Genomic DNA, 25,931 nt, shown 5'->3' on the forward strand with positions numbered 1-25,931 from the left:
TTGCTTTTTTTAAGTATTTTTTTTCATATCTGTAATTTTCTGTTAACTGACTGATTCTCCTCCATCACCAGATACTACCTGAAGAGCAACATGGAGACAGAGACGTTATGCTCTGATGAGGATGCTCAGGATCTCCTCCGAGAAGGCCAGATCTCCTTGTTGCAGCTCAGCACTGTGGAGGTGGCCACTCAGCTCTCCATGCGAGCCTTCGAACTCTTCTGCGCCATCGAGCCCACCGAATACATCGACGACCTGTTCAAGCTGCGCTCCAAGACCGGATCGGCCAGCCTCAAGCGCTTCGAGGAGGCCATCAACCACGAGACCTTCTGGGTGGCCTCGGAGGTCACACGGGAGCCCAACCAGCTCAAACGCATGAAGATCATCAAGCACTTCATCAAGATCGCCCTGCACTGCCGCGAGTGCAAGAACTTCAACTCCATGTTCGCCATTATCAGGTGAGACATCATAATGAACATGCAATAAATGTTGGAAATTATATTCACTTTAATTTAGCTTTTTTCCCTTCACTTTACCGCATTAATTTATTGTTTTATGTATCTCCATTCGTCTCAAACTGATAATTGTGGTTCTCCACACAGCGGTCTCAACTTGGCTCCAGTCTCCAGACTCAGGGGAACATGGGAGAAGTTACCCAGCAAGTATGAGAAGCTGTTCGGGGACCTGCAGGACCTCTTCGACCCCTCCAGGAACATGGCCAAGTACAGGAATGTCCTCAACAATCAGAACCTCCAGCCACCAATCATCCCCCTGTTCCCCGTCATCAAGAAGGACCTCACCTTCCTACATGAAGGTAAATAACAAAAGTGTGACTATATAAAATCTTTTACAGACTCAAATCAGAGTCTTTAACTATTTCTGTCTGTAATAAAACAAACTATACTGCAGAATGATTACCTTTACGCAGGTTTAGGTAGTATTACTATTCAGACATTACATTATAGATGTAAATGCAGATGCGGCCCTCATTCTCCAGCTTTAAGTATATGTGGCAATGGCAGGGAAAATGCAAAATCTGCTTTTGTACGTTCCAGCTAAAATTTGGCCCAACCGTCTTCTAGCGGGTAGACCAACCTAGCTTATTTTTGGATCGATGTAATGGACGACAGTTGGGCATTGTGACGATTCCAGATGTTAGTAGAGACAGACTAGAGTCTAGCATCATTCCCAGAAATGGGTAAAAATAAATGTAGCTGAGGTTGGGTGTGGCTTCCTCATTAGCTAGGATAACATTTTGTTGTGCAATCTGCACTGCACATTTATAGCAGAAATATAAAAGGATTCTGTTGCTGACTCTGATTTGGTATCCTAGATATCTGGGCTAATATTTATTTCTCTGGTACATTGTGGTCTATTTGTGGAGCTACAGGTATTCATTTTCCATTCTGAACTTTTCAGGCAACGACTCCAAAGTGGACGGCCTGGTGAACTTTGAGAAGCTGAGGATGATTGCCAAAGAAATTCGCCACGTCGGTCGCATGGCGTCGGTCAACATGGACCCAGCCCTCATGTTCCGAACCAGGTACGCATACGCTCAGGAGCAAAGGCAGATTACTGCAGTTCATTAATGATCCCTCACCCTCATTGGAGGAGCCGTCAGCGCTCCACTGACTAACAGCCTCTGTGGGGTCAGCTGGTTCACATAGACTCAGTAAAGTTTCTGCGCCACGCTTTTCCTTCAAGCAGCTGTTCCCTTTGGCAACCGTTTGCTCTAGCAACTGTTCCTCTGTACACATTGTTGGCATAAAAAGTGCTTCTGTGAAAGTGTGTCTTTGTCTAACGAGGTCTCTTCTTAGTGGGGTGTTATCATTTGATTTCCTTTCTGCTGACTTTTCACGTGGGTCTTTGGTGAAATTGCTTCTCTTTTGGTGATCTTGGTGATCTTTCCTGTCCTAAGCTTTGTCTCCTCTTTTCTCTCTCTACTCATCCCCTATTTGCCCCCCGTGCTTCTCTGTTCATGGCACCCACCCTCTAGGAAGAAGAAGTGGAGGAGTTTAGGGTAAGTTTGGTGACCTTTGCCCTCCCTGCATCATGGCCCTTTCTTTCTGCCAATTTGCGTGCTTCTTCTCTTCTTTTCTGAAGCCTCGTTTCCGTTAACTGGTTTGAACTGAGTGCTCCCACTAACACTGCCTGAGGCTAACATACTAACCTGAGGATATGTAGTGAAATAAAGGTCACCTCTGCTAGCATAAGGTTACCGTCAACTTTTTTAACATCCTTTAAATGACAGGAAACATGAGTGTCACACACACAACTCGGTGGGAAATCTTAAATCTGAGCTTTACATTAGCAAACGTGACCTTTCGTGTTTTATAACCGAATGCATGCGGCTTCAGTCTCAAGAGTTGTACCTGCCTTTGAGGGTTTATCTTCATTCCAAACTTCCATACAGCCAGAGATTCTGGATTCAATGTATTTTTCATCTCATCCTTTACATTCTTGTGGTCTAGTGGGACATTGTTGTGCATACTGAACATTTAATGAAAAACATATGGAATCACTTTTACTCAAACCCTTTTCACTTCTGTGTCTCTCAAATTTGACATCCTGTAATTGCACAATTATGCAACAATAATTATTTCCGCTCATAAAAAATATGAGATGTTTAGTTGTAATAAGTTGAAAATGTTTAAATAAGATGTTCAAAATGTCTTGCTACTGACAAAAATAGAAACTTCTTCTCACTGACTAATGCTAAGGCTGAGACTAGGAGCAAGAATGCCCTTTTACTTCTACTACTACTACCACCAGCTCTTACTAAAGCCACAGAAATGTAAACTATGACTGTGCTACACTAGTCCCCTCTTCTACTCCTCTGTTGTTTGAGTACAGCCGTCATTCCTCACCCCCTCCCTCTGCTTTCTGGAATGTCTGGAATGTATTGGAGTTGAGAGAAACATGGAAAGCTGCTATCTGCATGTCCGAGTTTAAGCACCACGCTCCCATGTAGCCCCTTAGTATCAAACATGCAGTTTTACTTCAATATTCACTCATTTGCACACTGAGAAAATGGCATTAACCGTTTTTTCTGTTCCCGCTTCTACTTGTCTGTGTTTTCGTTTGTGCTTGCAAATCTCCGCTCCTCCTTGTGTGCTGCGTGGATGCTTATGTGCACACCTAGGTCTCTAAGTCAGGGTAGTGCCAATGCGGCCGTGCTCGACGTCACCCAGACGGGTGGGCACAAGAAGCGGGTGCGACGCAGCTCCTTCCTGAACGCCAAAAAGCTTTACGAGGACGCGCAGATGGCCAGGAAGGTCAAACAGTACCTGTCCAACCTCAGCCTGGAAACCAACGAGGAGAGTCTGCAGACGCTCTCGCTACAGTGCGAGCCCTCTATTAGCACATGTGAGTTTGGACTTTTTAACACAATGCATCAGTAATATTTTAGTTTGTATGAAAAATACCAATCTGATGTCAAAGAGGACCCCTTTATTTAGTGTCACCCTGTACTGGGATGTGATTTTGTGAAATATTCGATAAGCACAGTTCTAAAAGTTTCCAGCATTCGCAGCCTGGAGGCAGATGCTCAGGGGCTCATTGGCAGAGACTGAAAATGACTGAGCTGTTAGGCCAGCTTCCCGTTGTTAATGCCAAGCCTGGACTTGCTGTTAAAGCATCGGGACTAGTGGTTACAGAGACTCCGTATGGTGACCAGACTCAGTTTTGATCACTGCGAAGGTCCTGACAGCTGTTTCCAAATTCCTGCCTTGATACATAGTTCACCCTCAAGCCTAAAACTTCTATTGAAAACGTATACACTTTTTTTCTCCCCCAATACTCAGTGCCCAAGAACGCTGGTGGGAAGCGACCAGACACCTCTCCAGTTGTGTCCAGAGCTGCCAGTCAACAAAGGGGCCAGTTGGCCAAAGGAAATCAGGCCCTCCAGGTCCCCGCTGTGGCTCTTTACCCATCCCGAAAGAAAGTGCCAGTTAAGGATCTGCCACCATTTGGTAAGATATAGATTAACCATTACTGTTACAGTCATCCCTTCAAATGGGTACAGAGGCCCTTGTTTTGCTTGTAAAATTGTTATGGAGTGAAAAGGAGCCTGTATTAACGTTGCACTCTCTTGTCCACCTATGTGCCACCATTATGTTTTCTCTTCCTCATCCTGTTATTTGTTGACAATAGCAGAGCCAGCTTCTCCGTGGCAGTGCTGCCACCTAGAGGCCATCTGGCTATAAGCAAATACAAAAAATAAATGAATAAATAAAATCCCAGACAATGCAGAATTAGCATCCCAGCACCCTCAGGGGATGGCAGCACTCCTCATGCTAATTCTGCTTGTTTTCTCGCACATGTCCACAGGCACCAGTTCCCCCCAGTCCCTTAAGAAGATCCTGTCTCTGTCGGAGGAGGGGAACGAAAGGCACCGGAGGCAGCCAGAGGACACTGTGTCCAACGCCTCCTCCCAACTCTCCTCCCCTCCCACCTCCCCCCAGAGCTCGCCCAAGAAGGGTAAGCCAATAATCCTCCCTCCTTCTGTACCACTCTCCAGGCTGCTTCTCTTTGTCATGACGTGCCACAAATGCCACCTGGTGGCTACCAACAAGTAATGCACAATGTGTTCAGGTGGCGAGTTTTTATGTTAATTTTATTCAGTAGGTTGTAGTGAAATATTGCCTGTAAAAACCAGAACATCAGGTCCCGCTGTGGCCACCTATTTCTCACATATTGCTAACAGGCCGGAGGATATGAACACGGTACAAACCTCTGGCGCAAGTCTGGTAATAAACAGAATCTTGTTTGATACTGACTTAGTTGTATTACACATAAATGTAATACAACTTCTAGAAACAGGAAAACAATATTTAAAAACACTTTTAAATATAGCAAGAAACCCAAATAGAGTAGGATCATAGATAAAATAAATCAGAATTGAATTTAATCAGAATGTTTTTTTTTGTTTGTTTTTTTACAAGTCTTAAGTGTTTTTTGTCTGGGGGCTGCACACCAAAAGTAAATTCTGGGTTGATGCGTCATCCCTTTACTGTTCTGTCACTCTATAGTTGGCTCTTACGCCGGCTTCCTCTGACTTCTGCTTGCTCCACATATCTGTGGTGAAGACTTCCTTGAAATGAGCATTTTCTGAAGAGGTCATTGGGTTGATTTACGCTCATGATGGCAGGGAAATATGACCACTCTGCTATTAAACTCCTGCTCCACTACAGAAAATGCTTTAATGACAGTTGACTGTAACTCAAAAACATGTACTTACGTGTGTCTGCACCAATGATTTCTCTATAGCTGCGCCTTGTTGCCTTGTTTTAAACATAAAAAAATTTCTGATGTTAGGTAAGTGTAAAAGATAAACCATTACTAAGTTTGCGTCACCTGCAGAAGCCAGTAGAAGGGTTTGTTGTCCTTGCTCCAAGGCTAGCTCTGTACGTAATGACTTTAAAGTAGGAATGTATAGATTAGATTTAGTCAGTCAGATTTACTTCTTGCAGAAGCACCAATAGGACTGAGGTAAATGAGCTAAATTCAATATTTGCTGGTCCTCTTCTCTGAAGATTAAAATTCCCCATGATTGGAATTCAGTCATCGTCACAGTCCATTTATTAATGTGCGTCCTACAACATGTCCCTCTCTCCTCCAGGTTACAACAGGATGGGAGACGCCTACTCAGACTCCGGTCACAGTGAGATCTCCTCTCGCTCTAGTCTTGTTAGTAATTCGTCTTTCGACATGGCCCAGGAGGAGAGGAGACTCCGTCACTCCGGAGGAGTCGGGGAGTCTCACATTGGAGGACCACGGCTGGAACGAAGAGCCACGACCGACCCCGATCAGTACAGTCTGGGGTAAGACCACCAAGAGGTCGATCTTAAATCTCCTCCATTTGCTGAGGTAGATGAGGTGAAGTCATCTGTTTCTCTTTTTGAATCACATCCTAGGTCATATTCGTCGATGCAGGACTGTCGGGGCATTTATGCCGGCTGCCCCACTGTGCTCTCCTCGCCCAGTTCTGAGGAACTGACTCAGGACCAGGGCGACCGCGTCTCCCTCGATGCTGCAGACAGCGGCCGCGGCTCCTGGACGTCCTGCTCCTCTGGATCTCACGACAACATCCAGACCATGCAGCAGGGCCGTAGCTGGGAGACCCTGGCAGGCAGCATTGGAGGGCTTCCTCCTGGGGGACCAGAGGCCTTATTAGGGAGTCCTGCTGCACTGTGGGCAGCGCAGGCCAGGGGGAGCTGGGCGTCTGCCAGCTCCTCCTCATCCTCAGCAGCGTACTGGGGAGAGGACTCTGAGGGAGATACCGGCACAATCAAGAGGAGGGGAGGAAAGGATGTCAACGCGGACCCGGAAACAAGTAGCATCACATCCACCGGGTCAGAGGAAGCTAAGCAGCTCAGCCGGCCATCTCCGTCACCCATCACAGCCGGCGGTAAAGGCCTCATCTGTGAGTAAATGTTACTGTTCGGTCATATTTAGAGAAACCGACACATTGTAAAGCCTGAAGTCATATTTACATTAAAGTATTGTTAAGAAAGCTGTGAAGAAGTGAGCGTATGAAAGGAGCTTTAAATAGGTTTGGAAGGGTTAGGGTTAGGGTTAGGGTTGAGGGTAGACCACATCTGTCCATTTGTTTGCTTTCTAAATATGTCCAAAATGTTCAGTGGTCAGCACGTCCCTTCACCGCACCCCTCTCCCTTCAGCACGCAAAGAGGGCCGTTACCGTGAGCCTCCCCCGACTCCCCCCGGCTACACCGCTCTGACCATCTCTGACCTTGCTGAAGGGCAGCACCCAGCGCCGCCTGTCCCCACGTCCACGGCCACCCACCCGGGCCGCCGGCCGCCAGACTACACCACGGCCCTGCAGCGCTCGCGCATGGTCACCCAGTCGCCCGACTCCCACCAGGCCCACCAGGGGGCAAAACAGCGGGCGGGTGGCCTCCACCGCACTCGCTCTCCGGCCGAGGAGCAAGAGCCCGAGGAGGAAGAGGAGGGTGAGTCCTTGTCTTCCAAACTAGTCGCTCTGAGGAAGCCAGTGGCACACCATACACCTGAGACTCCCAGACCATGAGAGTGTGTGTACGGGGGTTAACAGGCAGGGCCCCTCTCCCCAAGGCAGGTAAAAACTAATTTATCAGGTTGCCCCCCCCCCTCACTCCAGCGAACCTGCATGTGAACAGGAGCACACACTCAATCTGACACAATCATTCCCTCACACTACCTCCCCCAGCACCAGAGGGGTCGATCCCACTCCAAATGACATCAACGTCAATGGAAGCAGCTCGTTCATTTGGAGTGGGACCCGCCCCTTTAACCCACAATCTGTCATCATGCATGAGTCATACTGGTTTCGATTTTAGAAGCGCACTACTTCTCTGCTGCCACACATTCTACTCTTCTCTCACACTTTTTCACGCACCACGTTGTAGTGGCATCCATCAGCGAGACACGGTGTCGTTAGGACCCTCTCATCCATGCGATCAAACTCAATGCCTGAAAACATGCACCTCCATTCTCCTGCACCAGCACGCACCTGACTCGCCTGCAGTGACTCTGGATGAAATCTGTGTCGTGTTAGTCGCCTGGTAGTGAACAGAGATGTGGATAGTTGTGTAAATGTGACTTAGTACATTAGTGTGACTTGGTAGTAGAATAGAGTCTGATTAAGGTTGATGTCACAGCTTTAAGTCGTTTTTAGATTGGTGTTTCTTTCTGGAGTAAACAAACATTTCTATTAATGCAGCAGAGCATATTACAATATCCATTTTTTACATTAGACATTAGATTTAGGTTATTAATTATGACAGTGAGTTAGTAATTCTGTCATCTAAAAGTCTGGAAAACTGTTAACCTAATGCATTTCATTTATTTCTGTATTTCTCTTAAAAGAAGTACAGCAATCTAACGACCTGATGTATGTAAGCTTTTGTTTGCATGGTGCGAACATATCGTCACATATCGTCAAGAAAATATATCAGAAATACCGCTGCTAGAGTATAAATGCTCATGTGCACTTAAAGGTGACAGGACACCTCCATCAAGTCATTTAAATCAACTAACACCATCAGTCTGTGTCCAAAACCTCCCTCGAGGACAGTTGTGTTAACTGGAAGGAGCAGGTTTTGCTGCAGCTCATTAACCCTGCAGCCTCATCGGCGGTTCATTCATCGTAACCTCTCGCTGTCTTTGCGTCCACAGAGGATGAACAGGTGTCAGCGGTCTGAGGGACAGCAGCGGACGTCTTTTTGCAGTAACTTGAAGTGCCCCCTGGCTGGAGGCGGGCAGGATCAAAGAGACAGACCAATAGACTCATCATCAGTAACGTACGTGCCTGCCTCCTCCTCTCGGCGGACTCCTCTGCTCGTCTCCCTCCCCTGCCTTAAAGCATCATGGGGGGTTGAATGACCCTGCATGCAAAAAATACTGTGAAGAAGAGATGGAGAGAAGGTCAAAGACAATAACAAAATGCCTGGCACTTTGGAGAAAAAAATAAAATAAAAAAAGACTACGGAAACCTAATCTAACTGGCACCAGAGGTGGTGTCGACCCGGCTACAAACACTCAAAACCACATAGATGTCGCTGTTAGAAACCGGCTCCTGAGACTGATCCCCCCTCCCATCCCACTCCCACACAGTGACAATACCACACCTGTTAACACAACAGCATCATGACGTTGTTGAGCTCCATCTGCACTTTCTCAGTTTCTAAACACAGAACAACTAAAAACAGACTCTTGTTAAAGACGGAGAGAAACAGTGGTTGACTTGACTCTTAATTTTCAACTTCCCTCTAGATTTTTCTTTTCTTTTTTTTGTTTTGTTTTGTTTTGTTTTTGTTTTTGTTTGACTGATTGCACTCTGGGGGCCCAAAAGAGAAGTCAGCCCACCGTTTCTCTGCCTGGACTGAAACAACCCATCTGTTGTCGAGTGTTTGAACTCCAGTATTATCTCATGATCCCGCGTGAAAGCTCGTCAGCTTGTTGGTTTGAATCGAGGAGCTGTGGGGAGAGAACCAACATGCACAGCGTACTGACAAGCCTACGCACAGTACATGCGAAATAACACAGTTCAATTTCTAAAACTAGCACTTTCAGCACAATCCTAGATGTTACCAGACCTGGACACCAGGGTATGAGTGAACCATATCGTACTGTCATCCCACCTCAGAGCTTGTCTGGTCATATCTTTGACTGCATCGAGCGCGTACTGTTTTGACCTGTAGGTGTAATCAAAAAGCACAGAGGAGATTGACCACCCACTGAAAATCATCTCCATCATATTGGTCTCTGCGCTGCGTCAGAGGTACACGAGCTAGTTAATCTGCGAGCAGCAAGACGCGCCTCTTTATTTTGATGCGAAGGGATCAACAGACCAGCAGCGGTGGCAAACATCAGCAGATATCAGACCAATGTATAAATTCTAAGTGTACCTCTATCTCTCTAGCTATTTATCTATCTACCTTTACAAAATAATCTTGTACAGAGTCTTATAATACACCTATTTCCCTTCAAAATAAAAGCATCCGCTAATTGAGATCCGGCTCTTTTTCTCCCAACGTGAACGTACATGTGGTGAATGTCCAAAGCGCCTTACGATGCCATGGTTGCATACATTTCTTTATGTTCCCAGTGCGAATCACCTTGTTTCAAGAGTAGTCTTGAATCAAGCAATAGTGGAGCGAAATGCCTTATTCAAGATACTTCCCCTGACTTTTTTTAAAAGGAAAAAAAAAAAAAAACATGTTAAGACTCAGTACAAGATGAGTGTTTTCTTTCTTTCTTCGTGGCTCCAGACGGTGTCCTCCGGCTGTGGCCACTGTGTGGAACAGTAGATCTTTTTGTCTACTCCCTCTGCTGTTATGCTACTGGATTCATCCTCAGAAACTATTCTTGCCTGTTACAGACATCAGCTCAGTGGATGCTGTATGTATATCGCTAATGCCTGCGTCCAGTTTTTCACCATATCTCTCCATCGATGGAAGTGACTGAAGTTTTTTTTTTCTTTTGTTTTTCTCGGACTCCGGTGGGGAAGTTGAAATATGAAGTTGTTTTTTTTTGTTGTTGTTGTTTGTTTTTAAGGCTGCCAATCAGAATGATTAAAAAAAAAAAAACAATAATTATAATCAATTGTGAACTTTTCAGTTTTCTTCAATCACTGAGTCGTGCTGATCACATTGATCAGTCTCAGAAACTTACAGACTGAGGAAGAAGAACGAGTGCAGTGTTTTCCACTGTGTTCTGTGACTACACACTAATAATTTCTCTCTTTTTTTTGTTATTGTAATTTTTTGTAATGGCTGCAGATAGATTGTTAATAATTTGTTTGTAATACAGTGGTGACATGCATCATTCACTCTCATTCAACTCTGAAGATAATGTGCATAGTAGTGGGCCGAGTCCTATTTCGAAAAACAAAAAGTTGCACAAAAATGTACAAGCGTAAAGATAAGTGTAGTAGGTAGAACTGCTACTCCGTTTGGTGTGTGATGTCAGTAAGAAATGTACATTTAGCTGGTGATGACCTTCTTTTCTTCATTCTTTCTTGTACTACTTTGACCTGTATGTCTTTTAAAAAGACAATTGGTGGAGTATGTATCAGTTGTTTTTGTATTTTTAATACAATAATTGTAAATATTGGTTATATTTTTGTTCAAATGTACTATGTTTATGCCTCAACATCCAGTTTATATGAAGCTGGGATTCAATAAATACTGCATAAAGAATCAACACCTAGGTTTAAACGCACTTATTCATTTCAATGTCTTTGTTTTCCTGTATTCTTTCTGACATTTTTTTCCCCTCAAGATGCCGTCTAGTGTTTGCACAAGTCATGGAAGCAACTTGAAAAGTGTAACGCTCATACTTTTCTATCTGACCGCAGTGTGTCAGACTTAATAAAAAAGCGATATTGAAGTCTTCCCTTGCTTTTATTTACTTATTTTGTATTGTCTTCTTGAGCTGTAATGAAAAATCCTACTCTGTTTTTAGATTTTATTTCCTAAAGGGAGCACGTAAGCTAAGCTACATTAGCTTTTTTGTTTTCCAATAAACTAAAATTACTCCAACCTTAATTATTAATACTGTAAGAAAAGTGAAATGATTAGCAACATCAGCTCAAGATGACTCCTGCACCAACATGATTATATTCAGCAGATGCAGATTTGTTTTCAAAAGCAATCTAAAGGTTTGAGATCTTATGTGCTTTCAGCCCACAAGGTGGCACTGTTTTATAATAATTAAGTGCTGAATGATACAATATTTTAGTGTGTTAGAATGTATGCAACATGTGTTGGATTCATCACTACATGCCTTATTTGTACATGTATAAAGAGGGTAACTCGTTTATTAATCTCCCATTTATCTTGCCTTAGTGCTGGTGTTGTAATGCCTGAGCTTCTTATCAATCAGATGGTGGGTTCAGACGAGGAGATGCCCTGCACTTATACGGTTTGACATCCTGGCTGTAGCTTTGCTTCACGCTAGTCAACACCATATTGCAGCTCGACATTTCCACTCATGAATAATGCAGGTTAGATGGTCCTGGTTCCTGCTATCACACAGCCAAAGGCCTCAATTTGTCACTCTCCTCCACCAAAAAAAAAAAAAACATCACAAGGATACACATCCCCACCACTTGAAATCAAGGGCTGCCTTTGCGCACATCAACACGAGTTTAAGAATATAAAAGATAAAAATATGATTTTCATTGCTCAGGTTTTGTGTGTATTGTCAGTGTCTCAATGGGAGGGAGAAATATACAAATATATTGTTTAGTCAAGTAGCGGAAATCCTCTGGGCAAGCATTTAATTGATGGCTTGTTATGATGATGGATTAGCTCTGGTTTCGTTTTTTGTTTGTTTTTGTCCTATAAGAAGAAGAGTCTCTTTTTTCATACAGCACAGCTTGCTAAAACCAAGAGGATGTCGCTTGCTTGTTCTGTCCACATGTAACAAATCATTTTTCCTTAACCTCTATTGCCAGCACTGTCTGTCTGATTAATATGAGGTTGGATACTCCAAGAACCACTGTCAAGCTTTATTTTACTCAGATGGCAAACTGCTAATGCCGACAAAATCTGTAACGAGGCTAAGAACTACACATTCTGAGCTTGCGTTAGCTCGTTAATTGCTGAGGAAAGCAGATAACTGTCTCGGTTCAATGGTCCGTCTATGGGTGTCTAGGAGACAACACTTTAAGGCCCCCATCCTCCCCTGGTAACAAGTAGCCACCAAGACACAAAAGGTTACTATATAAAGAAAGTTATTTATTTACAAAAGTGAAACAAATGAAAAGTAAATGATGGCTAACAAAACAATCCTACCTTGAAATTAATTCAATAACCTAACCAAGCCAAACATGAAAAACACTTACCTCTCTAACTAGATAAACAGGAGAAAAGAAGATAACAGAACTGGCAGGCCACCCCTAGTCCCTACTACAAAGCTACAACCAGTAACCAGCTTATTTTAACACAGACTAGAGGGAAACAGTTAGCTGCTAGTAAGCTAAGCTACAAATGGATGAAATGATTGATACCGCTTTAAAACGAATTTGCAGTTTGTTAGCGGAGCTTAGCACAAAGGCTAAAAACAGGAAAATGGCTAACCTGACTCAGCCGAAAAAATAATTATTTTTTAATACTTAAGAATTTAGACTTTTTCACACAGCTAGCAGCTAGTTCATTTCTTCAGGCTATTTTAACCATAGAGCTAACTACTTAACACGTTATACAGAATTTCTTTAATTTGAACACAAGAAAGTGTAAAGCCTGGTATAAATTTTACAAATAATCTTAGATAACTCTCTATTCAGGGCTCTGAGAGACGTATTTCAATAAGTTCACTCGCTCTCGCGCCACACACAACATTTTCCACGCCAAAAAATGACCAAACTTGACTTTAATTGAGATTAGTCATTTAGATAAGGCGTAGGCATGTTGCTTTGCTTCAATCAGCGACCAATCAGAAAACATCCTCGACCAATTAGCCAATCAGAAAATAGTATTTGTTGTTGCCAGGTGAAATAGGAGTGCCCTAACCACGCCTTCCACAAATCCGCGAAAATGTGCTCTCGTCAAAGAAGAACTCGAAGTGGATCACTTCATCACTTAATGTATTTTATTTATTTATTTTTTCAATAGTTGCTTATTACAGTCTATGACCTATGCAGGACATTTGCTTATGAATAATGCACATATAAATGTGACTACACAGTAAATATAAATGTGAGGGGGATCAGTTCGGAAATACAACTTATTATTATTATTATTATTATTATTATTATTATTATATTTTATTTTTTCTTTCCTCTCAAAACAAAGGTACAGCCCTAACACTGACAATTCATGTTTCCACAGTGATAAAATACCAGGGGCAAAATATCCTCACTGCAGTTGCCTGCATTAGAAAGATAACTGTGACTGACACGAGAATGGATGTGGAACCAGAGCAACAACAAAAAAATACCCAAAGCACTGCTGTTGCATGAAATTACATGAAACACTGCTTTAATCTGTGTTGGACAGTAAAACCGCCCCCTGACTAGCAGTTAGACTCCGTGTGTTTACTACTCACTTGGCCCTGGAAGTGTGCTGCGCCCTCAGTGGCACCAGGGGGCAGTCTTCACTATGAAATGGATCCAAATGGATCTGTCCACTCTCTTTCCCTGGGCAAAGGGTCTTATCAAGGGGCAGCAGGCAGCCAGTGGTCCTCTGTAGATAGCTGGCTGGTTATGTGTGTAATGCCTGGGCCCAGAGTTGTCAACCGTGTTCAATCGAGGCAGCCGTGGGTCATATTATGGGACTGTCTGGATTCCTTTCATGGTAAATTGGATGAAGGCAGCAGCACTAGAGCAGGCGGGAGTGGAGATGTCACAGCGTTCACCAGGCTGTGTCTGGACTCCATGGGGCTCTACAGGCCCGAGCAGACAATTCAGTTAAAGACTGTCAGAGTCAAAGAATTGGGGAAAAAGAAAGATTAATAAAAGCTGTATATGGTCCTCTGCACAGGTGCTTTCCTGTGCAATTTGCTGGGGTAAAATCGACAGAAGCCTTGGGGACTGATAGTGGAGAAAACTCAAAGTTAACACGGTTCATAAAGAGACTCATACTGTTTCCATCACTTATAAGACTATCCTGTAGAGAGCCTGTAATTTAATATTAGCACAAAGTTCTTTAATTATTGTAGGTGCCCACCCTGGATTATTACATTTTATGATTTTCTCAGATATTTTAAATTTAATTGGAAACAGCAACTGCTATACCAAAGCTCTGTTTGAAATATGTCTCATGTGAATATCAGGGACAGACATAAAACCCTAATCTTTCTTCATATAAGATAGATACTCTGTCATTTTAGCTATTCAAAGTACACTCCAGTCTCCCATTAGCATCAAGAGCCAATTGCCACTGTAAAAGAAAAAAAAAACAAATTTAGAGGAGCATCAGTGCATTTTGATATCTTATGACACTTTTAAAAAATCTATACTACAAATATATACAACTTCAACAGTATTTTTAGATCCAGCAGCTCCAAACTGGTCGGCTCAGTTATTATCTCGCATCGATCGTTTGTTTATTTGCGAGAGACGGAACTGCTTTCTTGTGTTGTGCTGCTGGTGCTGCTGTTCCCTCGACTCTGTTTCTCCGGCTCTTGAGTCCCCACTGTGGTAGATTAGCAGATAGTGAGGTTTGCCTCTAACAGAGCACCTGCAAATGTACAGAGATAAGAAGACGGAGAGCCACCCCTTAAATAGGGAACAGAACCAGCCAAGCACAGAGTAGCAGCTACATTACTTTCTAGTTCTGTCTGATCTCCGATGTGTTGAATTCTGCAATTTAACTCAATTTAATATCTGCCTATCTATCCATCTGTCTGTCTATCTGTCTGTCTGTCTGTCTCAAGCCTCCTTACTGCTCCTGGTGTCTACTCCCATAAATAAATCTGTGACTTCATGCTCCCTGATGCCTCAGAGAAGTGATTTGGAGGAACCTGTCGCCTCATGCAGTAATGACTCTCTTGTCATTCATGGTGTTCGCAGAAAAAATCACAGAGCAGGAAAACATCCTCTCAGCATCTGCTGTAGGAGAGGAATAAAGGTCTGGAATTATTATAGAGGAGGCTCAGAGCTTTATACACACACAGACACACATGAACCAGACTAGCGGTATCATTATACAAATATATGTGTATATTATCTTAGCTTAATATAGATATATTAGCTTACATTGTTATTTTTTTCCACGCAGTTCTCAAACAGTGTGCAGCCAGGTAGTTTAACTAAGACACAAAGAACAGGGAAACAGCTCATCTGACACAGTCAGAATTAAAAACCGACATTAAAAGCACACTACACTACAAATACATGTTGTTATTTTTACTATTTATGAAGGTCAAGGCAAAGCTAGTGTCATCACGTATGGCAAGATGTGGAACTATTGCTGCAATGACTGTTACTCGATGGTGAAGAAAAGGTGAATGGCTCCTTGAAAACCGCTAACAGACTGGACAAGAGAGGCAAATTCTTTTGAGGGAAGCTGCAGCACAAAGGTATCCATTCAGTAAAAAAAAAATTGTAAACTACCCGTCAATGTTTTCGTATTGTATAATGTGTAGGAAGGATGGGACTCGATAAGTGACTCATTCTCATTATGTGTTTCCACATGCTGTGTTCTGCTCCCATTCAGCGACCCTAAAGGATCACATTTGATCACTATCCAAGCTGTAAATATAGCTGAGGGCCATGCTCTGAGTTGCTTTGAATTCAAATGGATCTTTTAAGGGAACAACCACCCATGGACTCACTTACAAGCCTGACTCACAATAAGCTAGTTGGCATTCAGAGGGAAGAGGCTGGCCCTCCATTTCAATGGCCTTCATTGGCTGAGTGTGATTAAAAGGTCTCAACCTATGGAAGAGTGATATTTTTAACAACAATAAAATGGTTTAAGAAGTCTATTATAAAGTAATAAGCTATGATTTACTGCCAGACACACAGTCTACCGTGTAATGTGAATGTTATGTGTTATGGTACTGAATATATGAATAATATAAAGGTATCTGGGGATTGTTGCTGAAAATGTCAAAAGTAAAACTACTAATGTCATAATGTCCAATTTCTCCATGGGGATCATTAAAGTTCCATTAATCTTCTCTTTGAATGTTACTGCAGCATGAGCAAAGATCTTTAATTTATTAATAACTTTGACAATAATCCACAGTGACATTTACATCAGCCATCCACTTTCTAGCCTGGGATCTCAGAAAAACAAAATTTGGTGGGATTTGTGTGGATATTGCTATGCAATATTGTTCTGAAGGGGCAAGAAAGTTTGAAATTACTATTGAATTCTTCAGTGTTTTCGCAGTGTTTATGTGCTGAAAGGGATGCGAGTCAGAGTTTTACCTTGATGCAATATCAAACTGGGAACAAATAAAGACATCCCAAGACTGTAACTGCTAGGCATGGCCTGCAAGTGAGCAATGCCAGGGCTTCAAGAGTCCTAGCTCATAATAATGATGTTAAAGCAGCAATCATGAGGGTTTTCACTTTGAGAAATGTGTTGCCAAACGTTGTAACAAAACCTTGACTGGCCCAGAGATACAATTATATATAAATTGTTGAATTTATAGTATTCAGAGCTGGTTGTCTAGTTGACAGTAACACGTGAAAGTGCAATCAGAGCACAGTTACTGACACATGATCCATAAGCTAACAAATGCTAGCTGACGAATCTCGACACAGAGGTGACATTAAAAAAAGAGAGAAAAAAAACATGAGATCTTGACTTGCAACTTTAAAATCAAGTTAATGACTCCAGAAAAGTCTGATCATCTTAGTTACATGACTCTAATATTCTGCTCATAATCAATCAGAAGGAATCTTCCTCAGGTAATCTCAGAATGGCCAGATCTGGCTGGTGTTAATCTGTGATCCCCTAATAACAAAATACCGTATTAGCACCTAATAAGGATCTAAACACTTGAACTGAAGAAGCTACTCGGATGAGTGCCAAAACATCTTGAAGAAATCCTACAAGTCTAGTTACGTTTATTCAATGCCTTTTGGATAACCACAACCTGGATGACTGAGAACCTCCACAGACACATGTAAACACTTGATCTGATTCTTTTCCGTGCATGTTTGCCTCCGAAAACACCGGCCCCCTCTCTAACTGTCAGTTTTGTTCATCCTTTATGATTTCAGTGTTTTAAAGGAAGTTTCCCTCATTATATTTCTAGCAGAGTCCAGGCTCCACAGTGGCCGTAACCGCTTTGCATGAGTCAAAAATCTCTAGCCTTTTAATTATACATGCAAACAACTGGATTCACTGAGGTTAAGACTACCTATGCTGATGTCTGTTCAGTTAAATCGTGTAAATAAAGTGTAGTAATGACTACATGTTGGATTATCTGCAGAAGGACAAAACACTAAACCGCTGTCAGATTTCCTTTTTGGCTAGGCTCACACGCCTGTTTTTTAATCCGCCCATTTGAAAATCAACTTATTTTTAATCAATATCAGCCCATTGGTCTCTGTGTTTACGGCTGATGGCAACTTCCCAAGCAGATGCTGTAACTGAAATCCAGCATTCAGCCTTTTTCCCCCCTGGGCCAAGACGCTGTGTTATCCAGCTGCTGTGACAGCCCTCAAAACAATGAGCTGACATTCACCTCCCTTCTGAACCACTAATTGGCTATTAGGCCTAACTGGGTTTGAAGGGTCACAAACATTTTCCTCTCACATCACGTCTGACCTCTGCGTTCGGCCCACCTCTGCACTGTCTCACTCTTCTGGGAATAAAGGGAGTCACTCACGCTGGTCAATATTTGGTACATGAGTCATTTTGGGGGATAAAAACTGTCAAACCTCAAGAGTGTTTATGTCTTTTGGTTTCTCTGTGGGTTTTCTAGAAGTTTGACTTATTAGCCACTTGATAGACAATTTCATAACAGGATATTTGACAATGAATTTATTATTTCCTCTGTTAACACGATGTCGTAAGGTTTCTGTTAAAAACCTAATCTTCTAAGTCCGTTGTCTAATGCTACGTGCAGGTCTACGATGACTTTAAGGGCGGTTGTGGTTGCTGTCAAGGTACATTTTGGTGTAAAGAACTTTAAGCAAACACATTTTCACTCTTCGCCTCGCAGAAAGCAAAGGTCTCGGGATATATATCAAACCAAGAGGAAATCAAACAGGATAGATGTTGACGGTGGTACAGTACCGTAGCGTTTTCATGGTCAGATTCATTCAAAGTCCACATCTAAAATGCAGGACATTCCACGCAAGGACACGGTTCAGAATGAACAAAAGGTAAACTCCCAGGTCCACACATCAGACGGCTCTTTCATGTCAGTCAGTGCTTAGAAATAGAGGTTTGCTCCACACCGAGGGACATTACTGAGGCCTGGCTGTCACTGCTTCTTAGTCCAAATGGTTATATTAATCCAGGGCTCTTTCTGCACGACATAAAGCCTGCATTAGTTCTGCTACTATTTCTGTTTCTCTCCATGGACACCAAAAACCATTGCAGCCAGGTTTAATTACAGGCTTATTATCTGAGTGGCCCTTTGAGGTGGAAACTAGTGGACTGGGGACAAATAGATGTACCGGCTAATGAGCAAAATTATGAATCACTTCACAGGAAATATATTTAAGCCGGAGATGATTTGATTTTAAAACAATCATGACCCCATTTTAAAGGTGTCTTACACTCTGGTGTTGCTGCTGTATTAACCCTTCTGTATGAAATCCCATGCAGCAGAATTATACTAATTAGTGGTGTTGATTTCACTTTTTGAACCATCTGAAATATTATTGATAGCAGAGTTAATACAGCATATCAACTTGGCGTCAGTGACCGGAACAGAAATGAGTCTGAGTTAAGAGTGATTTATTCAAAGCTGATTTAATCTCTCCTGCCTTTTAAAAGGCTCTGCATAATCAATATTCAACATGTAATCATTTAGGGGCGAGGTGGAGCTGAAACTGCCTCCAATCCAAATTCTCATTATGCTCCAATTTTATACTTCAAAAGCTTCTGGTACAGATGGTCAGTAATTCATCATTAACAGCGTCGATGACAGAGCACATCTGAGTAGCATACACTTGTCAGTTTTTTATAATGCACATAAATTTTAAAAAAGTGCCGACTCACCGCACAGAGTAAAAGTTGGCTTATAAGGTCAGAGTTTAAATATGCAAAGCGAGCTGGATGCTGAAAGCCTATTTCGAAGCAATAACCCTGTAAATCGGTGTGTATGACCTGCTGAACATGTCTGCGGTTTAACCAGTCAAAACACGTTGCATGATACATTAACGTTCTACTGTCCTCATCACTTTTCATTCCTGTATGTGTGCTGGGACACTTTTCCGCCTCTGGACACGTGGGCCGATAATAAGGTCGCCAGTCTGCATTCTTATCTTTAATTTGACTGACAATGCTCTGTTTGCTGTAAGCATGGGCCACTGTTATGTAGAGTGTACAGTGGTGTGCTGGGGAGGCAGCGCCACAGCGGGGGAGGCAAGGCAGGATAAACAAACCGGTGTAAAGAAGCTCTGGACAGCCTGGAGGCATCGGTGAGGACTGAGCTGAACTCCATCTTAAGCTCCATCTCCCACCTGCTCTGTGGTGGGCCGTGAGCTACAGACCATCTGCAGCCTCTGCTGCAGCATCACAAGGCGTGAGACTGAGCACTGTAAACAGTCTTGTGTTATAACTGTTCTCAGCATTTATGTGAAGAGATAAATCAATCGATAGAAACGCGGTTGTTTGACATTTGTGAACTATGCTAATGCACTTTTTTGCCAACAGAAAATTTATACAACTTTTTTTCTTTTCTTGTTTTGATAAATAAAAGAGCTTATAGCAAAGAGACCACAGAAATAAACAGGGTGGCTGGTAGTGCCTGAAGGTAACACGGTGCACTTACACCCAGTACCTTTGGTGTTCACTAATTTACATGCTGCATCATGTTTGTTTAGGTCTGTCTGATGATATGCCTGTGTGTGTACAAATAAATTAACTACTGTAGATATCATAGCCAGCCTCAAGAACTTGTTAAATACTTTCCTGAACACTGGTGGCTTTATTTTAGGTGTTATCCAGAAGAAATATCAGATATATGTTTTGATTTTTAGGTTTTCTGGTTGGATACATCAGTGCCGCTGCCCAGCTAGCATGGTCAGACTGAATTCTTATAGTTAGGTAAGACATCGTTGGGATTTTTTAGGATTTTTATTTTAATATGGGGTCTGTTTCAACCATTCAGAGACGGCTCCACGGTGCCCAGATGTTGGTGTTACTCTTCTATCCATCTCTGCTTAAACCCTTCCCAGATGATTTTATTGTTCTGGACGCAAATGATTTAAGCCAATGGAATAATAATAATAAAAAAAAAAACAATGGAAAAGGATGAAGCTAATTTACGGTGTTATTTAGCTTCACTGTACTGTAGCCTCATCCAGCAGTCCCTCCTTACTGAAGTGATAGTAAAGCATCTGAGTCGACGTGTGATCACATGTAACGGCTACTACTTTAAAAGCTGTACGATAAGTTAAAAAACCTTTGATGACCTGGACCTGGACCTGGAAATCCAGAAGCAGAGACAACACAGACCACTTATTCTCTTCAGCAAGCTAAATAATCACTGCCATTCCTGTTTTTATCTCTCGATGCCTTCGCTGTGTTTATTTGACTTTGTGTGCTGTTGTGATCTAGCAGCTGGAGGTGTCTTTGCTTTTCAGATTTACCTTTTGTGTTAGCCTTGGTGCCTAATTTCTGTCTGGAGGCAGCTGCTTTCGGTGTTTGTAATTTAGTTTGCATTGGTATTAATTATGAATGTTTTAGCTAAGCCTATGGTTGGCAGGTGCATTATGAGGCTTTTCTTCTATGTTTATGTAGTGGAAATATGAGTGGCCATATTTTAGCGTTATGAACACAGCTTCCTTTGCATATGTTATTGCCTTCGTTTTACGGGCATATACTGTATTCTACTGTATGTTGACTTTAAGGATGAAACAGGTTCATGCTTTTACACAGTGTCTCCTTGGAAACATTCAAATGCCACCTGCTGCCTGCAGAACAGGTATCCATGGTCACGTTTTAATATATGGATTCAGAAAAAACTACAACTCAACGTGATGCGACAGCTTGCTCTGTGTTCCGCATATCCTAATTACTCCCTTACATCTAAAATGTAGAGCTGCTGTTTACTTCCCACTGCTGCTTCATTAATCACCGGGATGGTTGTCGTGTTACATACCATGGAAGCTGTGAATATCTTTCACATTTTTTTGAAAAAAAAATCATACATTATTAATTATGGAATAATGAAAGCAGGAGTGCATTTTCTTTCTGCATGTATGAAGGATTTATTATAGACATGCTTTTACAGTAGGTGTGCGGCTATCAAGCCGTAGGTCCTATCATAGCTGTCATTAGGCTGTGTAAATAGTAAGTTACTAAGCAAATGTCACATTTAAAAAATACATTTTGGAACAAATATCTGTTGGTGTCAAGATACAGTAGGACTATACATGCTTAGAAACTCAATTGTATTTTAAAGTGTGCATAAGTAAATTAGTATTTAAGTAATCCGAGTGTTCCAGCTCTGTTCACTGTTGAAAGTCAGATACAGTATGTTGGCCGATTATTGACACCATATTCTACATATAGCTTAACCCTCATAAAACAAATAACCTTGTCTATGCAGTGCTGAATTATTATTATTATTTTTTTGTTTTAAGAAGGCCAGTTGTATTTACTTTTAAATTAATGACTTGCATCGAATAGACTGAATAATTTAATAATTTTCCCAATAGTTTCTGTTTAATTTTTCATATTTGGATCCATATTTTTCTGCTCACAATCCTAGTAGAGAAACTATAGCCTGAGCGTATTTCATTTCCCAGCTGCCGTGGACCTTTTCTCACTGCTTCCTGCAACGCTTGCTGCTTGAATAGTCCCGTAGAAAGCAACGAAGTTGAATTTAATGAACAGACCATTATCACAGCTGTTCAGAATCATCAGCTGTGGAAGAACATCAGATTTTGACAGAGCGAGAAGCATCGTGTATACGCATACAAGTACCTGTAGTGCTGAGACTAGCTGTGATTTTCCGGATAGTGTCACATGTTTCCTGAAAACATTGTTCAATTTCACCACAAATCCTTCAATACTTCTTTAAGTTGTAGCTAATCAGAGATGACATGCCACGTGACCTCTGGTGCAGCAGAGGGAAGTGAAACGTTGATGCAGCATCCAGAACACAACCCACCCATCTCCCTCGTGCCATCTTTGGAGAGCAGCCAATCAGCTCCCTGATATTAGTATTCCCGTATCTTGCCTTGTGTTATTTTCACCAGCTGCCCGCCAAGCATCCGAGTCGACATGTGCATTTAAATGGTGTCCACTTGAGTTATCTTGAGCCATTAGCATCTAGACGGCCACTTTCACACAACATTAGGCCAAATTTAGAAAATATCACACTCACAGCGTCATCATCACAATCAGTTATGTGTGATTTTCTGAAATGTTTGACGTGGCCTCTACCACTACTATCCCTTTAACCCCGAGGTCAGTGAAGGTACTGCAGGGCGGGTCACAAAATCTTTGGTTGATTAGACATTTTTTTATATATTTTTAAAATTTTCCCCCACAAATTTAAAGAGAGCCTATTCAGTCCCCAGGTGAAATCCCGCATATGTATGTATCTATGTATGTATGTATGCATGTATGTATGTATGTATATATGTATGTATGTATGTATAGTTAGTAGGGAACCCCTACTTAATGTCTCCAACAGTAGCGGGGTCCTTGGCCTGAAAAACGTTGAAAACCCCTGCTTTAGCCTGAACATTTAAATCTTATCTCTTCTCATCTTCTACTACCTCTTATCCTCACTAGGGTTGCGGGGGTTGCTGGAGCCTATCCCAGCTGTCATCAGGGGAGATAAACATTTAAATAAAATACAAAAACTGAAAAGAAACAAGGAAGGAAAGATGCAATGCATGTATAAAGTCCTGGGGTGGCTCGGAATCTTACAAATAGATCAGAACAAAAGAAATTTGCATGAGCTGCGTGACTGAAGTCTGTAAAATAAACCAGCATGTGAGTGTGACTTCTTTTTTTCCCCAAGACCTACTAGAATTAATTTAGCAATGCTGAATGTTCAGTTGCAGCATAAGAGAAAAACATCAAGCCAGGATCTTCCTTTTTGCTTCTGGATTATTCCAAAGGACGAAGTGAAGAGGATGTTGGTGATTGTTTCTTACTGAGATCATCCTCACGAAACAATAAAAGCTTTGGATCACCCCACAATGTTGTTACTAATAACAGGTGAAAATCGAGTCGCTCTTTTACAGCATTCCTTTCACTGAGAACTTTTAAAATGAGAGAAAAAAAAAAGAAACAGTTGGATGTTAGCATGGTATTATATTAACTGGCATAGTAGTGGAAGCCCTGCAGCTCTGAGCATAATGAGGAAAACATTATTAAACATGGCTTGCGAAGCTGCACTGTTTTGTAGCCTAAGACTCCATATTTATATGTGACACAATCAATAATCAGATATTCCACGGGCAAACTATGCCAATTTAAAAATGGCAGCCTTTTCATTTTAAAAGTCCAAATGAGGTAATGACGTTAACAATGGCTCGTGTTACTCATGCACATTCAGTGTTTTCCTCACTCGCTTGTCTGCTGGGATTGTGGTGTTTGGTTCTATTTTACATTTCCATCCGGAACATTCGCCGATCTATTAGTTACATTATCGGTCAATATATACACACTACTGCATCAGTTGATTAAAATATCAGAGTGACGAAAGTCTATCAGTGTACTGTTTTCCTGATTGCTTGTTTGGTTAAAACACTTTGAAAAGGAAAAGAATAAACAGCTGTTAAGCATGTATTATGATCAGTATGTTGCAGGCTCTGATCCTGATCAACATTTGCAGGACCAATAGTTAACTGTGACATTTTTTATACTCCAACTGAAAGAGTAATTATTTATTATTTTTCTTAATAAAGCTATTTCCTATGACACGGTTATGTGGTTGTGCCAGCTGGCCGTTAGCTGTGTTTGATCTTTGCTGTGTGTTAGGACTTGTGAGGACTCTCTTATCTGCTTTATCAGCTGTTGTTAATGTGAAATGTAGCTAAAACAGACTTTCATTTCTTGGACGGCTAACTAGGAGTATGAACGCACCCATTACTTGATATTGCTTGTTTTGAGTGATATCAGTCCAAACCTCCAAACCTTTCAGTTTACTATCACCTCTGCGTAAGGTATCAGATCCTCATATTTGTAGTTGGCACCAGCAAATTCCTCTGTATTTTTGCTTGTAAATTAGCTACACTCTATTTTACTGTCAAAACACAAGCAAATTCAAATGTGTCAAACAATAAATCAAATAATTAGCTCGTCATTACAGCTCTAATGACTGTAGTGTTGGAGAGGGCTGCTTAGATTGAAGCAGTTTTTTGTCCTAGTTTGTTGACTATGATATGAAACTGTCAGCATTATCTTGACTCCAGCATGACTTCCCAAACAGTTGTAGCTCATTAGCAGAGATGAGTTGTTGCCAGATAAAAGTCTTGTCAGCCTTGGTAACTGACTTTTTTGCTTCATGACAGGTCCAAATGACAGGCTGCATGTATAGATTATAAAGCAAATTCAGGTGTGGTAAACGTCAAATTTATATGATGTGCATGAGTTAAAATTGAATTAGACCCAAACATAACACAAAGTTGACATTCTGGAGACGCAGCAGCCATAGCAGCTCATTAATTTCTGAAGACACTGAGCACTTACTGCAGCCGAGGGAAAATCAAGTGATGACTCTTTTTAAAATGTTCTCACATTCCTGTTTATTGCATCAATAAATCTACGCAGGCGAGGACCATGTTTTTCCTCCAGCTTCATTCATTACCAGACAAAATGATGCAGCTTTTGAAATAGGTTATATTGACAGGGTGATGTGACTCAAACGCTTTAACAAATTACGGAATGGATCAAGAAAACAATGCACTGACAATAATAGAACATATGTGAAGCCTCAGTCTGCAGTTATATTACAGATAGTTTGTTTCTCTTGTCTGTTTAAAGCTGGTCTGTGAACACGATTAAACGCGTAATTTTCAATTCAGAAATGTTTTCCAAACTGTTGACTTTGCGTTTAATGATATTTGGCATCTATTGGATTGTGTAACTCAAGGTCAGTTTGTCATCTCTAAACGAAGGCATCTGCAAAGCCCAGTGGATGGGGATCAGTTTCATTACTCAGCACAAACATTTTTGTGCACCCCTAGTCAAAATTACCAGTAGCACCGTCTGCCACCTCAAAGCCACCAGATGCAACACACCACACTAATGTTAATATATGCTGAATTACCAACTGCTGTGGTCATGAAAATTGGTGATTTGGTTACTGTAGTTTCAGTTACAGTTTTGACTTTTAAATCATTGCGGTTGACTTCATAAAATTGATGCTTTAATGGCTTCTGCACCTCCAACACAAGTGGCTATGAAAAGCTGACTAAAGGCCAAGGGACACACCGAGCATCGCTGGCTCCAGTTTTTGTGGTTTGTCCTGCACCATTGGCACTAGTCAGACTCATATCAGTGGCTATTAGACTGGTTCAGCATGTTGAATCAGTTACTGAGTGTGTGTCACTGAGAGAGACCACTTCGATTGGCTGTTCAGCCAGAGAACAAATACACAAGGGGACCTGAACGGACATAATGAAAGTAACTGACTGGCAAAGTCAAGAGGGCGCACACAGAACGCTCTCATCATTTTACATGACGCTGCCGGCCGGGGACAAATACGTCTTTTTTTATGAAATTTCCTGTGAATTTTCACTGACGTGAATATTCTCACATATTACACCACCAGTCAAAAGTTTGGACACACCTTCCCATTCAGTTCAATGACAAAGAGACATTTCAATT

The 25,931-nt window shown here is 41.8% G+C and overlaps 1 protein-coding gene across 11 annotated transcripts in view; it reads left to right on the plus strand.

Moving 5' to 3' along the window:
- Positions 1-10,887, plus strand: part of rapgef2b (Rap guanine nucleotide exchange factor 2b) — a 101,314-nt gene extending 90,427 nt beyond the window's left edge. For 8 of the 11 annotated variants that reach the window (XM_047586019.1, XM_047586021.1, XM_047586022.1 and 5 more), the window contains 11 exons: positions 72-455; positions 600-811; positions 1,417-1,540; positions 1,994-2,017; positions 3,140-3,363; positions 3,801-3,968; positions 4,327-4,476; positions 5,618-5,819; positions 5,913-6,421; positions 6,678-7,093; positions 8,173-10,887. In XM_047586019.1, the coding sequence (XP_047441975.1) occupies positions 72-455; positions 600-811; positions 1,417-1,540; positions 1,994-2,017; positions 3,140-3,363; positions 3,801-3,968; positions 4,327-4,476; positions 5,618-5,819; positions 5,913-6,421; positions 6,678-7,045 (2,365 nt within the window). In that variant the 3' untranslated portion in view covers positions 7,046-7,093; positions 8,173-10,887. The remainder of the gene's footprint in view (positions 1-71; positions 456-599; positions 812-1,416; positions 1,541-1,993; positions 2,018-3,139; positions 3,364-3,800; positions 3,969-4,326; positions 4,477-5,617; positions 5,820-5,912; positions 6,422-6,677; positions 7,094-8,172) is intronic. The other 3 variants (XM_047586020.1, XM_047586025.1, XM_047586023.1) reach the window with 3 other exon arrangements.
- The last annotated feature ends 15,044 nt before the right edge of the window (positions 10,888-25,931 follow it).

This window comes from Mugil cephalus, chromosome 5, assembly GCF_022458985.1.
Source record: "Mugil cephalus isolate CIBA_MC_2020 chromosome 5, CIBA_Mcephalus_1.1, whole genome shotgun sequence".
In the NCBI taxonomy this organism is placed as follows: domain Eukaryota; kingdom Metazoa; phylum Chordata; class Actinopteri; order Mugiliformes; family Mugilidae; genus Mugil; species Mugil cephalus.